This window comes from Pituophis catenifer, unplaced genomic scaffold (assembly GCF_029215685.1).
Source record: "Pituophis catenifer annectens isolate HBS135680 unplaced genomic scaffold, rPitCat1.0.hap2 SCAF_13, whole genome shotgun sequence".
NCBI classification, from domain to species: Eukaryota; Metazoa; Chordata; class Lepidosauria; order Squamata; family Colubridae; genus Pituophis; species Pituophis catenifer.
In genome coordinates, this window is record NW_027256893.1 from 8,427,016 (window position 1) to 8,444,673 (window position 17,658).

Sequence of the window (17,658 nt, forward strand, 5' to 3'; positions counted from 1 at the left end):
TACGTGACTGGTCTTGATCATCACAGAAGGCCAGCAAGTCAATAAGTAGCTACAAATCCTTGTCATTTTTTTTAGACCACAATGCTGCAGCTGCTATTGAAAAACTGAACCATATTGCTTTGGTTCTTTGATCACAACTATTGCTTCAGTGCAAACAAAAGATAAACTATATTTGTTCGGGCCAATAAAACAGATATGCAAACATTTCCATACCTTGCACAGTAACATTTCATGTTTTGGTCAAAATGAGCCTGTTTTGCCAGGAGTTCATTGGAGAGCATGGTAAAAACCACTAGCAAAGTCTTACGAACCAACCTTTAAATTATAAACAATCATATTTAGGTTAGACCAGAGGTGGGTTTCAGCAGGTTCTGACCAGTTCTGGGGAACCGGTAGCGGAAATTTTGAGTAGTTCGGAGAACAGGTAGTAAAAATTCTGACTGGCCCCGCCCCCATCTATTCTCTGCCTCCCGAGTCCCAGCTGATCGGGAGGGAATGGAGATTTTACAGTACCCTTCCCCTGGAGTGGTAGTGGGAATGGAGAGTTTACAGTATCCTTCCCCTGCCACGCCCACCAAGCCACGCCCACCAAGCCACGCCCACAGAACCGGTAGTAAAAAATTTTGAAACCCACCCCTGGGTTAGACGCACGAAATTTAAATAGACGGTATGGAATTTGAAAGGAAATGATCAAGTAAATAATTATGTACACGGAGAACCAAATAAGAGTGCCATAATCAGCAGTTGCAGAAAATTCACAATACTTAGCCAAAATACCCCAGGCCAAGGGTGTCAAACTCAAGGCCTGCAGGCTGGATCCAGCAGGCTTAGATCTGGCCTGAGGGGCTGACCTGAAAACAGCGAAGGACCAGCCTGTGGTGCTTCTGCCAGCGAAAATGAAGCTTGGAAGGGCCACACGTGCTCCGTTTTTAATGGCAGAGTACTCGGGCCACCACAGGTGCTCCCAACACGAGTGACATTGAACTAGCCACACCCACCCACCTTCCAAGGTCAAACATAACCCTGATGAGGCCCTCAATGAAATTGAGTTTGATACCCCTGCCTTAGACCTAGATCTTGCCATTTTTATAGAAGATGAGAGACAGAAGACCAGCTCATCCCATAGCTATAGGCTACTGCCCTCTTGAGTATTTGCATTGTGGAATGGATTTTTTTTTTTAAATTTATTTATAAGGATGCAATTTTTCAACCTGCTGCTGTGATAAAAGCTTGGATCATATCTCAGATCACATATTTCCAAGCTTTCCGTGGGCTTGGAGAGAGATAACGAGAAAAGTAGAGGTTACATCACTTTAAAATCGTTTTGGGCAGAAAAGATGGTTTCTGAAAAAAAAAGGGGGAAGAAAATTCTTTGAGAGATTGTCAGGCTTCCAAGTAACACCCCCAATGAAAGAAGACTCCGAGGCTAGAAGTTCCTCAAAGTTCCATTTTATTAGAGATGTCCTATTGGCACATCTGGGGCAGGGGTAAAATGCACTTACTACTGGAGGGGAAATGTGAGTGCGCACGCTCCTCTTCTGTGCATGCACAGAGGGTCAAAAACAGGATGTGATGACGTCCCGGCAGATGGGCAGAACCTCCCACTGCTGGCCCTACCGAACAGGGGTGGGTTCTACTTACCTTTACTACCAGTTCGCATTGCGCCTGTGCACGCTCTCCTGTGCATGCGCAGAAGCTTCTTTGCATGTGCAGATCAACTTTGATGACGTCTGGGTCAGTGGGTGGAGCCACTCGCCGGTTTTACTACCGGTTCTTGCGAACCGGTCCAAACCAGGGGCAACCCTCGACTGCTACCAGATTGCGCGAGCTGGATAGATCCGGCCGGATTTCTCCGCTGATCTGGGAATACCTGAATCTGAAAGCTTCCAGATTTTCCTCACCCAAAAGAAAGTCCAAATCCCTTCCCCTGCACCCACATGTCCATCACATGGTCCAATCAAAGCCCCATCCCAACTGGAGATGTGTTCTGCCCCAACTACAGATCCCAAAGAACGCAGCACACACAAAGTCCGTACAAACCTTAGTTTACTAATTAACGACTACTAATGAGCTTCCTTAGTAGTTGTTCGAACACAAGTACAGTTTAAATCAGTCTTTTCTGAACAAGGGCTGTTAATTTAACTTCATTAACAGCCAACAAGAATCCAAAGAATAATAACTCAATTCTGAGGCACAGTATTTCAGATAACCGTAATCCTACTGTGGTTGGCAGAATGCCCAGAAGCAATTTGCAGGAAAACTGATAAGAGAAACAAGAGCCGAATCAAATGTTTCTAGAATCAAGACGCGAAGGAATATGAATGAAGTTGTTTCCTGAAAATTGCATCAGTCGTCATCCTTCCTTAAATAGGCTAAGGGAGTGGCCAATTAGCCCCAAGCCTTACTCTCGAGGAGACCTCCTCCTGAGGAGCCACTCCTGCCTTTTAACAGCTCTGCGTGCTCATGCATCAAGAAGAGGCTCCTCCTCTTCTTCCACCTCACCAGCCTCCTCGCTGTCGGAATCAGCTACTAACTGCACAGGCCGCTGACGGGCCACAACAAGATGCCTCCCAGTCACGCCACTCCAGAGGCAGGCGCGAATGTCCTTGACTCTCAGAGAAAGGAATGTTATTATGGCTAACTATCTCCACTATGCAGTCCCTATGCTCTATGCAATTCCCCCCTCCCAGTTTCCCACAGCACTAAGTGTGGCAGCCCTGAAGACCCAAAGAAAAAGATGGCCTCCGGGGCTGACAGAGATGTTGAAGCAAAGAGCCAGGCCCGGGTTTTTCCAAGCATTTTAATCTATGGCAGGGGTCAGCAACCCGTGGCTCTGGAGCCGCGGGTGGCTCTTTCATCCCTCTGCTGTGGCTCCCTATCGCCAGTCGGCTCCACACTTGATAGGGCTTTCAGTTAGGACAGGTAGAGGAAAAAGGATGCCGCACTAGGAGGAGACTCTATGATGGGGGAACCGGACTTTCGGTTCGCTCCAGTATTGAACAGGGGGCTTCCGGTTAGTACCTTTGTGGCTCTTTGAGTGTTTAAGGTTGCTGACCCCTGATCTATGGCAAAGTTCGGAAGTAAAGTATTGGAGGAAGCATCATATGAATTTTCTGCCCCAGGCGGATCCTGAAGCTGTTTATAGTCCTCAACTGAGGCCATTCCAAGAAACTGGGTAAAACCTGTTCCACAGGCCTACCCATCTCAGTGGCCTAGTTTTCATCCTGGCTTCAAACCGAAACCTTGGAGTCTTCCTTAGAGAAAAGGAGTGTTTGTTGAAATCAGTGCTGGGATTGATGCAAATGATCTCCTGTTAGGAAGAAATACCAAAGGAAAAGCAATAATGTCAATAACAAGCTGACATTACCAAAATGAACGAAAAAAACCCACCAATCCTGAGGACTAGTCTTCATTTATTTGGCTTCTTCTGGAAAAAGAAATGATTTAATTTTAATTCTTTCTGACAAATTTTTTTTTACAAATGGAGTTATTTTTATAAGTACAAAGTAAGGTGAATTTGAGAGAACATTGGTGGACTTCTCTAAGCCATAAATAGATCTGTTTTGCTCTGTTTTGGCAGAGTGTACATAACCAGCCCATTCTGGTCTTTAAATCATCATTTATGACTTGGGAATAAACCTAGAACAGATGGGATGAAGCAGTGGTGAAATCCAAACTTTTTTACTACCGGTTCTGCCCATAATTACTAGGTTAATAACTAATCTGGCTGAAGATGTTCTATGGATACAGCTGGATGAACTGGAAGAAAATAGAACAGAATTCTTCATTGGCCAAATAAACATTGGATTGGATTGGACACCCAAGGAATTTGTCTCCGGTGCATAAGTTCTCAGTTTACATGCAAACATACACTGTACATACAAACATAAGTTCCCAGTGTACATACAAACAGCAAAGTGATAAATCATAAAATATAAACAACAAAGTGATAAATCATAAGGTACCAATAGGCGATGAGAATAGGAAAGACGAGAAGGATAGGAACAAAATCAATAATAGCAAAATTTGAAATGGTTTGACGGATAACTAAAATGGTTAAAAGAAACAAATGCCATAAAAAGAACTTTTTCCTGAACATTCAGCAGTTGCCACCTTCAGTCATATCCAAAGCCAGACCTAAATCTTAATCCCAGATGAACCAAATCCAGACAGTCATATCTACAGCCAAGTATTTTGTCTCCAGTATTCAGTTGAGTGCCTTTGGCATAAACATAAAGACCAGAACAGAGATAGTAGTAAATAGCACTAGCATGTAAATGCTTAGGTCAGCCACTCACAAACAGGTGCCATTAACTGGTGTTGAATTTCCACACACACAAACCTACTAACCCGACATCTAGTGGGAGAAAGTTTCTATTCTTTTTTTGAAGGCATGCTACTCAACCCATCCCTAATGATCTCTCTCCATCTTGTGGTCATTGAAGGTATTCCAAGCTTTCTCAACTATCATCCCTGTAGTCCATACGCCCAACATTATCCAGATTTTACAACCTAGCAAAGCTCTTGAAGAATATTCAGACTAATAATCAAACTCACAATCATATTGCGTGTAAAGCGGTAAGTCAAGAGCTGGTTTTTCTTGGGTTGAAGGAAGTCAGCAACAGCTGTTCATCAGCCTGAAAATCAACAACAATAGAATACTTTTATTGGCCAAGTGTGATTGGACACACAAGGAAGTTTTCTCCGGTTGCATAAGCTCTCAGTGTACATACAAATAACAAGTAATATAAGATACCAATAAGAGAAGGTAGTAGAAAAGATAAGGATAATAGTAATACAACCTACTACATGGGCAAATAGCCTTAGACATAAGACAATACTATGATAATTTGGTGTTCAGGAGGGTGATGGCATGGAGGGAAAAACTGTCTTTGTGTCTAGTTAGAATATAATAGAATACAATTCTTTATTGGCCAAGTGTGATTGGACACACAAGGAATTTGTCTTTGGTGCATATGCTCTCAGTGTATATAAAAAGACAAGATACGTTCATCAAGAATCATAAGGTACAACACTTAATGATATTCAAAGGGCAGAAATAAGCAATCAAATCATACTAATTGTTTTGGCATGCAATGCTCAATAGTGCCATCCTGAGGGGAACAGTTGAAATAGTTTATGTTCGGGATGTGTGGGGTCTGTAGATACTTTCTCAGCCCTCTTTCTGATCCATGTAGTATACAGGTCCTCAATGAACTTGTCTACTGCGTAGGTCATAGCTGAGAATCTGTGTAATGCAGCGTATAGGTTTTCAAGTAAATGTTGTTGCTGTTGTTAGTTGCAAAGTCGTGTCTGACCCATTGCAACCTCATGGACAATGTTCCTCCAGGCCTTCCTGTCCTCTACCATCCTCTGGAGTTCATTTAAGCTTAAAATGATGTAGGCTTCAGTATTGGATAAAGGACCATTGCAAATACACACCACCACAGGAGAGGTCTATCTTCAAGCTGTCTCAGAAAGGAAATACCTTTCCCCAGGAGCTTTATATAGCCAATCCAAAGCCCCTACTCTCTACCCACTATGTACAGCTGAAGCTAAACAGCTTTGGTTTGCTAAGGTCAGATTCTACTGCCTTCTGTCAAGGACTTCTTCTAAAGCTTGGTTCTTCAGCATCTGAATTGAGAGACGTACAAGCTCAGTCCTCTTCTGGATATGTCAGAAAGGCCACAAGCAAGCTAGATTGTAGTTTTCCTAGAGCAGGGCAATAGGACGATGATAGAATCAGAGAAGAAGACCAGAATATTTGGGTGAAAACTGTCATGTCACCCAAAATATCATGGTCATCACCTTTGACATATGTGTCATAGGTTTACCACCACTGGACTAGATCTTACTGAAAGGTATTTTTTAACCAGTCTTGAGATAATACTCCTACTATTCGAAACGTGCATGTCTTTCACCCCAGCAATCCTTAGACTGGTTAATGCATTTGCTGCTTGAAGAGATGCAAGGAAGTGACAAAGAAGATTTCTTTTTATTCCTCAACTCTCCAGAAAGTTGATGTGTACTGTTTCTTTCTATGGATATACAACTAATTTCCACATACCTTCTTTGTTCACAGTTTATAAGGGTTGCTGAAATTGTCACATATATCCCTCAGATGATACACATAATGTATCCCAACATGTCACTACGGATACTGAATTTTTGGCTGATTACCGTGATGAATCAAACGTTCAAGGTTTTTAAATTCTTATTTTGGAATAAAAGGGCCAACAGCTAAAAAATACAATAGCCCCTTTTACCGCCTCTTTTATCTGTGGTTCCCACACAGCTACGTGTGCTTATTTATCAATGTAATCTTCTCCGCTCACATGGAAATTTGTCCATTAAAGCTTGCTGTTTATTCTTCTTGATTTGTAACAGACATTTGCACAATGGCCCTTTTTCAAAAGCCATTGGTACATCAATAGCACCAGGTCGTGCTTTTTTAAAAAATGATGGTTCAAGAAGCTGCTTCTTCTTTTTTTTAATTGGAAGCAAAAGGTTTACTAGGCTGTCACGGACAATAGGAGAAGAGGTAGAAAAGAGAAATAGGTTTACAAAACCAAGTCAGAAAGTGTAGAGAATTGGTGATGGGCTCACTGTCTCTCTCAATGTAGGAGCTGCATCAACTGTTGATCCAGTCATGCATTTCCTTAGTATAATTTTTATACTCCTAGTTTCCTGGTCTACAGAAGAGGACTTATCCTTGGCAGAAGAGATCCCATGTTCAAAGTATCAAGTGGCTTTCAATTACTCGTGCTACGAATTTGTGAAACTCCAACGCACATTCACGAGTGCCCAGAGTTGGTGTGAGAGAGGAGGGGGCCATTTGGCTTTTATTTGGAACGAAGAGACTCAAACGTTCTTGGAGGAACACATCTCTGAGGAGAAGGAGTGGTGGATCGGGATAACCTACACCTCTTCAAATGAAACTAACGAAGGTAAGAAAAATTGAGGACAGTTGTGTGAGCAGCAAGTTGTGGTTAGAATCCTAGATACAAATATGAGAGGTAAATTGTAAAGGGAATGAGAAGCTCAGCTTCTGGTGCATTTATGAACATATCTAGGTAATTTTCTTGACAGTGCTACAAAGGTTTGTCACTGCTCCCTTCCTTCCTTCCTTCCTTCCTTCCTTCCTTCCTTCCTTCCTTCCTTCCTTCCTTCCTCCCTCCCCCTCCATTTCTTCCCTTCCATCTTTATCATTTCCTTCCCTCCTTCCTTCCTCCCTCCCTTCTCCCTCCATTTCTTCCTTTCCATCTCTACCTTTTCCTTCCTTCTTTCCTCCCTGCCTGCCTGCCTCCCCCTCTCTCTACTTCCTCCCTTCCATCTCTATCATTTCCTTCCTTCCTTCCTCCCTCCCTCCCACCCTCCCTCCCTCCCTTATCCCGCCATTTCTTCCCTTCCATCTCTACATTTTCCTTCCTTCCTTCCTTCCTTCCTTCCTTCCTTCCTTCCTTCCTTCCTTTCCTTCCTTCTCCCTCCCTCTACTTCCTCCCTTCCACTTCTATCTTTTCCTCCCTCCCTCCCTCCCTTCCATGTCTTCCATGTGTATACGATGCCAATTCTCAATAAATTGTATTCAAATGTGCCATATAAACAGAACCTTTAGATATCAACTATAAGGCATGGGGGAGAAAGCAGTCATCAGCCTCTCTCCATGCCTACGAACTTCTTAAACATTCTCAGATGGCCAATTAATGAGTGACCAGAATGCAGGAGAGGGCATGGCTCTTGAAGCAATTTACCGGGCATGTTCTGATCGACAGAATGCACCAAGAGCCACCTTTCTACTTACATAAGCACCTAAGATGACTCACAAATTTAAAAGCAAAAATGCCAAGTTTAAAATATTGAAATGAATGGTCCATGAATGATTAAAAGATTGATGGAAGAGCATCTTAGTCATCTTGCTAAATTCTCTTCTTGGTGTTGTGGCATGTGGCAGCAACCCATTGAGTATACTTTGCCATGGAAGCCAGGAGAAGAATAGTAGCTTGTTTGCTATCTGATCACCCACTACTTTCCGGGGGATCCTCTGGTTGAAGAGATATGTATCCAACTTCACTGTGCTACTGCTGGCCAGTGGCCAAGCAAGGAAATCTTGATGGACACTTCTCTTTATAGTTGTAAAATATTCTGTGCTGCATCCGTACGCTATATCAATTTCTTTCCATGCAGGATCGATGATTTGGCTAGATACTTCGAACATCACCTTCACCAAGTGGTTCCAAGATCCACCCTCAGTCTTTGCATCATCCTGCGGCTATATCCTGAAGAACGCTGAGTACCAGTGGGGAGTAACTGAGAATTGTAGCCAGGAGTTTGACTTTATTTGTGAATTTGGTAAGAAATGAAACCCATACCCATGCCTTTGAAATACACAGGTATAACCACCTAGACCAGTGTTTCTTAACTATGTCAACTTAAAAGATGGGTGGACTCAGGGGTGAAATCTGGCGGGTTCTGACAGGTTCTGGAGAACCGGTAGCGGAAATTTTGAGTAGTTCGGAGAACCGGCAAATACCACCTCTGGCTGACCCCAGAGTGAGGTGGGAGAGAAGATTTTGCAATATCTTTCCCCCTAGAGTAGGGAGGGAATGGGGATTTTGCAGTATCCTTCCCCTGCCACACCCACCAAGCCACACCATGCCCACCAAGCCATGCCCACAGAACCGGTAGTAAAAATAAAATAGATTGCACCACTGGGTGGACTTCAACTCCCAGAATTCCCCAGCTCTGCTGGCTAAGGAATTCTGAGAGCCAAAGTCCACCCATCTTCAGGTTGACAAAATTGACAAGTTTACAAGGTTGAGAAATACTAACCTAGATTATATTGACCCAACTTTTGATTTCTAAGCTTTTGGTTAGAAAAGCGAGCAACCGGGCAAATGAGATGGAGCGGATTTCTGCCTACATCAATGGCCAATGCCAGTCTGAGAACATTCAATCGCAGACTCCCAGGTTATTCCATTTTAATGTATAATGGTACTCATAGCAAGCTTCTAACGCCCCTCATTAGGCCATTGTCGAGACAACAGGACAGATGTCATGAAAAACTCCTGGCAGACAAAGATTCTAAAACAATGCAAACCTGTCACTAGATTTGCATTTGCAACCTACAGGACCTGCGTTTTGCCAATGGCACATCAATTGTGCAACTGAATGCTTGTTATATTGTGTAGATTATTAGAAGGGTTGTATTGTTCCCAATACAGTCCCCAACATTTTTGGCATTAGGAAGTGGTTTTGTGGAAGACAATTTTTCCATGTACCAGGGTGGGGGGAGTGGGGGGAATGGTTTCAGTTTTGCTCACTCACCCTGCAGCTGACAGACCATGGACCAGCACCAGTCCGTGGCCCCGGGGTTTGGGGAGGACCCCTGTTTTACAGTATTTCATTTTATTGTTTCTATTTTGATTTCCTTGATGGACCTCCGGCTTGTAATAAAGTTATTCATTCATTTAACGCTGCAACACCTTCAGCCTTTCCCATGTGGTTGAAAGATCGTTCCCAGCCTTCTTTACCAACATCCATGCTTGTTAAGCATTGGTGGTATTTAGCTGGTTCTATCCGGTTTGAGAGAACCGGTAGCAGCTGCTGCGGGAGACTTCGCATTTGCAAACCGGTAGTGAAGTAAGTGAATAGCACCCCTGTTGTTAAGGCTATGCTGCGTTGTTGAGAATGGGAGTTCACCAAATTAACAAAAGCGGCATCATACAAAGAAAACCAATATAAAATGTTATACCAATCTCACTTAGCGCCTGCAAGACTGGCAAAAATCTATCCGAATGTAAGTCCTAAATGTTGGAAGTGTGGGCATCACCAAGATACCTTCTTCCATATGTGGTGGCCATGTCCCGAAGCGAAGAGGTATTGGAGTAAAATACAAAATTAGCTACAAAATTAATTAATAATAAAATTGAATTGATTCCAGAAACTTTTCTCCTGGGAGTACTAAAGACTAAATATGACAAAAAAAACCCAGGATATTTAATCATACACATACTCACAGCAGCGAGAATAACATATGCACAACATTGGAAAGGAAACAATATACCACCACAGGAATCTATTATTCAAAAAATATTCAATTGTGCCGAAATGAATAAATTAACATTAGAACTAAATGAAAAAGAGGATTCAGAATACTATACGGTATAGGATAATTGGTACAGGTAGATTGATAACCGAATTAAAAATGGATAAAGACTAGTATAAAGTTTAAGATATATATATATATATATATTTAGGAGTTATAGAATATATAGGAATAATTAATTTAACCTGTGGGAAAAGTAACACTGTCTGATCGATTATGTACTGGAATTCTGGAAAATGAAAAAAACCACAATAAAAAACTGAACGAGAATTCAGCTCCCATAATTCCCAAGTAGTTTGCCTTTGGCTGTCTTTGGAAACTCTCATATTCAAGTCCAACATCTCTGGGGAGCACCTCATTAGAGAAGCTGCATTAAGAAAATAAAGACACTTGGAAGGAAACTTTCAGGTGGCTCAGTGGCTAAGACACGGAACTTGTTGATCAGAAAGATAGGCAGTTGAATAAATATAGGTTGGTGGCCTTATTTGCAATTTAAGTCACGATACTTAAAAGATAAAGAAGAATATGGTATTGAATTGGTCTCACAACAATAAAAGAGCCTTGATAGTGCAGTGGTTTGGTGCACCCTGTTATTAACACAGCTGCCTGCAATTTCTGCTGGTTCGAGTCTCTCCAAGGCTCAAGGTTGACTCAGCCTTCCATCCTTTCTAAGGTAGGTGAAATGAGGACCCAGTTTGTGGGGGCAATAAGCTGACTTTGTATAAAATATACAAAAGAATGAAGGCTATTGCTTAACGCATTGTAAGCCGCCCTGAGTCTCCGGAGAAGGGCGGCATATAAATCAAATTAAAAAAAAAAAAATTAGACAAATTATTGATTGGCCCAGATGAAAAATCGATAACTAAATTTTATAATTATTTATTAGAATTTGACAGAGCCGAGGATATAGTGAAGGGAGCAATGATAGCTTGGGCAAAAAATGTAGGACATAATATCGAATTAGAGGATTGGGAAATGATTTGGAACAGAAATTATAAAATAACAAAATCAGCAAAAGAAAATCAATAAAGAATGTTTTATCGCTGGTATTTGGCACCTTCAAGATTGGCAAAGATATATCCAAATTTAACCCCAAATTGTTGGAAATGTGGACAAAAGCAGGGTACCTTCTTTCATGCATGGTGGTGATGCCCAGAATCGAAAAAATATTGGAAAAAAAAAATCCAAAATTGGTTACAGGAATTAACTGGCATCCAAATAGATTACACTCTGGAACTGTTTGTTTTGGGGATAATGAAAAAGAAATACGACAAAAAAACAATGTACATTATTCTACATATAATAACGGTGGCAAGACTAACCTTTGCACAGTGTTGGACAAACACAAATATACCCTCGGAAGACTTAATAATTAAAAAAGTCTTGAACTGCACTGAAATGGATAAGATGACACTTGAGCTGAAAGGATTGATGGATCTGGAATATTATATAATATGGGAGAAGTGATATAAATGGATTGAGTATAGAAAAAAAAATAGATAAAGTAGGATTGAATTTAGTTAGAATCAGTGGTGGGTTGCCCCCGGTTCGGTCCGGTTTGCAAGAACCGTTAGTAAAACTGTCGGGAGGCCCCGCCCACCACCCCGGATGTCGTCAGAAGCTTCTGCGCGATCCCACTGCGAATCGGTAATAAAGGTAAGTAGAACCCACCTCTGGTTAGAATGTATAGAGTATAAGTGAAATATAGTAATATGTCACGTAAATGGTTACAGTTATGTACAAACTTTCTTCTTTTTGTATTTTAATTTTTGAAAATCAATAAAATATTTATTTAAAAAAAAGAAAGGTCAGCAGTTCGGCGGTTCAAATCCCTAGTACAGGTGTCCTGCGTGAGCAGTGGGGATTGGAGTAAATGACCTCCAAGGTCCCTTCCAACTCTGTTACTGTTAAAATGCTGTTAAATTATTCCTTACTGTCCAGAGTCAGGCCACAGCATTGCTTGTGACAACTTCAACGCCACCGTGCAGTGTGGATCGGGAGAAGTCATTCAGATCGGAGAGAGCTTCTATGGGAGGAAAACTCCTCACTACTGTGTCCTTGAGACCCCACTACAGTTTGATGACGAAGAAGAGTGCAGTTGGATTAGCGTGAAAGATGAAGTTGCAGGTAAGCCTCAAAACCCATATTGCTAGTATTAGAAAGCCCCACCCTACGTGGCCCTCACTTTGGAAGCCTCCAAAGATAAAGACGACCTTCAGTCAGGTTTGACGTACTATGACCACATGGACACGTCCAGTTAGTTTTCTTGACAGCAATAGGCAAATTCCCTTACATTCAACCTGGCAACTGCCTGGTTTATCCTACGGGTCAAACATTTCTTAATGGTTTCTCACCATATCCAGATGCTAACAAATCCAATTCTGCTTAGCTTCTTGGATAGAGCCTCAATGGGCAATCCAGGCCAGACCAACCCATAATCACAACCAGATGAGCTAATTTATTTTGTTGTAAATCTACATGGACAGAGTCTTGCAAGTCCTAAAGTACAATTCTGTCCCGTTTCTCCCCATTTCCTTTACAGTCCAAGAAACTAGGGAAGGTCCCTTCTGAGTCTCTTGCCCCACCCACTATTCAGCTGCAGACTATGCTGTTTTCCACCTGACTTTTCCCTTTGTAATGTCTCTTGGGCCAGTCTCCCAAGCTCTTTCACACATGTCTGCCTGCCTGCCTACCAATCTATGTATCTATCTATCTTCTTTCTATCTATCTATCTATCTATCTATCTATCTATCTATCTATCTATCTATCTACTTTCTATCATCCATCTATCTATCATCTATCTATCTATCTATCTATCTATCTATCTATCTATCTATCTATCTATTTTCTATCATCTATCTATCTATCTTTTTTCTATCTATCATCTATCTATCGTCTACTATCTATCTATCTATCTATCTATCTATCTATCTATCTATCTTCTTTCTATCTATCATCTATCTATTATCTATCTATCATCTTTCTATCTATCATCTATCTATATCTTCTTTCTATCTATCATCTATCTATCTATCTATCTATCTATCTATCTATCTTTCTATCTATCATCTATCTATACCTATCTATCTTCTTTCTATCTATCATCTATCTATACCTATCTATCTTCTTTCTAGCTATCTTATATCTATCTATCTATCTATCTATCTATCTATCTATCTATCTATCTTCTTTCTATCTATCATCTATCTATTATCTATCTATCATCTTTCTATCTATCATCTATCTATATCTTCTTTCTATCTATCATCTATCTATCTATCTATCTTTCTATCTATCATCTATCTATACCTATCTATCTTCTTTCTATCTATCATCTATCTATACCTATCTATCTTCTTTCTAGCTATCTTATATCTATCTATCTATCTATCTATCTATCTATCTTCTTTCTATCTATCTATCATCTATCTTTCTCTCTCTCTCTCTCTCTATCTATCTATCTATGTTCATTCTATCATCTATCTATACCTATCTATCTTCTTTTATCTTCTATCTATCTATCTATCTATCTATCTATCTTCTTTCTATCTATCATCTATCTATCTATCTATCTATCTATCTATCTATCTATCTATCTATCTATCTATCTATGTTCTTTTTATCTATCATCTATCTATACCTATCTATCTATCTATCTATCTATCTATCTATCTATCTATCTATCTATCATCTACCTACCTACCTACCTACCCATCCATCCATCCATCCATCCAGTCATTTATCTACTTATTCATCCATCCATCTACAAAAACGAGAAACTGAAACCAACTGAAATCATAACTCAGGCAGCCATCTTAACCTTTGCAGGGCAATGTCACGGGCTCCAGGCATGCCAAGTCGCAGCGGATGGAACCTTTTTCGGAGAGCCTTGTCCAAGTTTGGGAAGCTACCTCTCCGTCCAATACCAGTGCATGGAAGGTAAGCAATACCATTTCTACACACCGTCCAGGGAGACAAAGAATGGTCAGTGACATCTGCGTAGAAACCAGAGGTGGGTTTCAGCAGGTTCTGACCAGTTCTGGAGAACCGGTAGCAGAAATTTTGAGTAGTTCGGAGAACCGGTAGTAAAAATTCTGACTGGCCCCGCCCCCGTCTATTCTCTGCCTCCCGAGTCCCAGCTGATCGGGAGGAAATGGGGATTTTGCAGTAACCTTCCCCTGGATTGGGGAGGGAATGGTGATTTTACAGTATCCTTCCCCGGCCATGGCCACCAAGCCACAGCCACCAAGCCACACCCATAGAACCAGTAGTAAAAAAATTTGAAACCAGTAGTAAAAAAATTTGAAAAATTAGAAACCCTGTCTTGAAATTGCCAACCAGCAGTCTGGTTATTTTTTTCCTGCAACAATAATGCAATGTCTGAGATTCAAAGACTTGTCAGCTTGGTGCCAGCCTATATAATAGTTTGTAGAATCATTTAGATTCTTGCAAATGCTGCATTCCTAATGGAGGATTATTTTTAATGGTGAAGAAGCTGGATTTTAATTTTTTTTCAGAATCACCTTGATTAGACTCCGAAGCTACAAACAAACAAATCACTTTAGCAAAAATCCCTGTAGCCCTTGAGGCAAGATGGACGGCAAACACGTTTAATAAAACTAATAAATAAATAAATCTATTTCTTCTCTGACCTTCAGCTCTTTTTGAGCTGGAAATAATTCCAGCTGAAAATGTTAATTGTGCACTTTGCAATGTAGGGTTTATATTTTATTTCTACCTGCTCTGTGATCATAAGTAAACCAATTGTGTGTTAGATGAGAACATTTTTATATAATACTCACATTATTTGAGCCTATACAAAAAAATTTAGTATTGCAATAAACTCATATTAAAATTAATCATTTGGCTGTTATGATTTTTGATTTCATATTCTATTATAGTTTTGCTGTTTTCTCACAAGCTCGGTCTTAACACCGAGGACTCTTCTGTAAGGATCTTTAAGCCTTCAATATGAGAGTATTATGTTGATAATATTAGCTTTTGTTTCCCAGTTTCCATGGTGATGATTTAAATGGTTGTAATTTTTATGGAGGATATTTTGTGAAAGAAAGATTTGAGGAGGCTCAGAATTGTCTCTGGATGCAAAAGAGGATGGCATTCTCTCTATGTCAACTTTGAAGTGAACCTGGCTGAAGCCATCATAGTTGCCACAAAGCGAGAAAGGGGGAAGGGAGGGAGGAAGTAGATAGATAGGCTCTGGCCAAAACAAAATGCTGTCTTGTGAGAACCAAGGTCATTATAACAGGTGGCCTTTGAAAGTGGAGAAGAGCCTGCCTTCCAGGGGTGGGCTTCTGTGGAGTCCCCACACAGCCCATTTTGGATGCAGATAAGTGCAGGGCGCGCACGTAGGCTTGGGGAGGATGAAAAACAGGCCTACCGGAAGTTTGGGAAGGCCAGAAATGGGCCCGTTTCCGGCCTCCAGAGGGTCTCTGGAGCCTGGGGAGGCTGTTTTCGCCCTCCTGGAGGCTCAAGGAAAGCCTTCAGGAGGGCAAAAATGCCCCCCCTACCGAGGTGCAGGAGGCCGACTAGGCCACGCCCACCCAGCAACCAGGCAGAGAACCCCTTGCTAAAATTTTTGAAGCCCACTCCTGCTGCCTTCCATCTTCATTGGACAATGTGACTGGTGACACTTGGGAGGGGGAAGTTAATTAGGTGAAAACCGTGGGAACTGTCAGTGTTTTGTTTTCACTGACTGTGCCGATATGATGTATCCAATAAACATATCCTTTGAGGAATCTACCTGCCTTGGAGTCCTGTTTTCAATGGGTGCATTACTCGGAGCACTGACACTCTACTCTTTTACAGGCTTGAGTTTGACGGTAACGGAAACCACGTTCGTATTGGAAAATGTCACCATCTCCTTGAAATGGCTGCTCTCACCATACACTGGAAACCTTTCCTGCATACTCAGCACTGGAGATGGAAACACGGTGGACCCCTACTATCCTCCAAGGTCAGAGGAAGCTTGGGGAGAAAATGAGGCAGGGGCCTTCAAGAGCCGGCAGTTGCATCTAAGAGTCAGCGAGATTCAAGAGTGGGCTTTGCCAGACTTACGACTTCTGGATATGTTTCGATATTCCCCACCAATGCACCACCATGTCCCCTATAAAAAAGGGCAGAGCTTTGATTACAAAGTCACAGTCACTGTCTTAACCTTTTTGACCCCTAACCTCATCCCTAAATGTAATGTCCTCTAAGAAGGGATGCTTGGCCAATTTGAACCTACAGCCAATATCTTACACTTTTCAATGCCTTGCTGTAGATCAGTGGTGGTGGGATTCTCCAGGTTTAACAACCGGTTCGGTGATTGCACGATTTGCGTGTGCCCGGGCCTGATGCGTGCTGCGTGTGTGTGCACAGTTTGAAGAAATCTTCACTTCTGGGTTTCTTTGGAGGAGTAACACAGCTGATTCGAGCAGCAATCTGCTCTGCCGCGCGAATCAGCTGAGAAGATAAAGGTAGGAAAATAGCACAGGCAGGCGGGTGGGCTCATCTGATCATCGGGACGAACCGGTTCGCTTCCAGCTGATCGTTGGAGCTACCAGTTCACCCAAACCGGTCCGAATCAGTAGAATCCCACCCCTGCTGTAGATCTGGTGATTTTGGGATGGACTGTAGGAAGGAGGTGGATTTCCAGGAGGGAGGGATGCATTCCAGAGAATAAGAGGCAATTCCGTCTGGATACTTGTGACAGAAAGAGAGTGAGGACAGCCTCTTCTTCATAGTTCCTAGAATATATTGTAGATGCCAGATAGGACAGTCTTCCGTCTGACAAGATTTTGTCTACAAGTGTCAAACAATAAAGATCTCATCTTGGAAGAATTACCAAGTGTTATTCTTGGTTTGGGGCTTGACAGATCTGCCGATAATTTGTCCTAGTTTTGTGTTTACAGCTTGCATAGCAATGTGACTCATTGCTTCACCAAACCAGGCGAGTTCACCGTTTTTGTGGAGTGTACTACTAGCGAGTGGCACGTGACAGCTCAAAAACTCGTCACTGTTCGAGATAAAATGGATAAGCTCACCGTGACCGGGTGCTTCAGCAAATATGAAGTGGGGAACAGCTCTCATTGCAGGAGCCTTTATGAGGAAACCTTGTGGATTCAAGTAGAACTTGATGGAGGTTAGTGTAGTCTCTACACTAACTTAACACTTAACACTTAAGAGCCTTGGTAGTACAATGGTCTAAAGCACCCTGTTATTAAGACCAGCTGCCTGCAATTACTGCAGGTTCGAATCTCGCCAAGGCTCAAGGTTGACTCAGCCTTCCATCCTTTCTAAGGTAGGTAAATTGAGGACCCAGTTGTGGGGGCAATAAGCTGACTTTGTATAAATATACAAAAGGATGAAGGCTATTACTTAACGCACTGTAAGCTGCCCTGAGTCTCCGGAGAAGGGCGGCATATAAATCAAATTAAAAACAAAACAAACAAAAAAAAACCCACTGTCAAATAATTTACTATGACTGTATTACTATTATTCTTCTCTTCCTTACTAGGATCTTTCTCTTTCCACTTATGACTATAACCATG

At 41.7% G+C, this 17,658-nt stretch overlaps 1 protein-coding gene across 1 annotated transcript in view; it reads left to right on the plus strand.

Annotated features, from left to right (window-relative positions):
* PKD1L3 (polycystin 1 like 3, transient receptor potential channel interacting) overlaps positions 1-17,658 on the plus strand; it is a 79,419-nt gene that overhangs the window by 1,296 nt on the left and 60,465 nt on the right. The window contains exons 2-8 of the mRNA XM_070953201.1: positions 2,691-2,816; positions 6,699-6,947; positions 8,185-8,349; positions 12,047-12,232; positions 13,934-14,044; positions 15,932-16,079; positions 17,029-17,249. Coding sequence (XP_070809302.1) covers positions 2,691-2,816; positions 6,699-6,947; positions 8,185-8,349; positions 12,047-12,232; positions 13,934-14,044; positions 15,932-16,079; positions 17,029-17,249 — 1,206 coding nt within the window. The remainder of the gene's footprint in view (positions 1-2,690; positions 2,817-6,698; positions 6,948-8,184; positions 8,350-12,046; positions 12,233-13,933; positions 14,045-15,931; positions 16,080-17,028; positions 17,250-17,658) is intronic.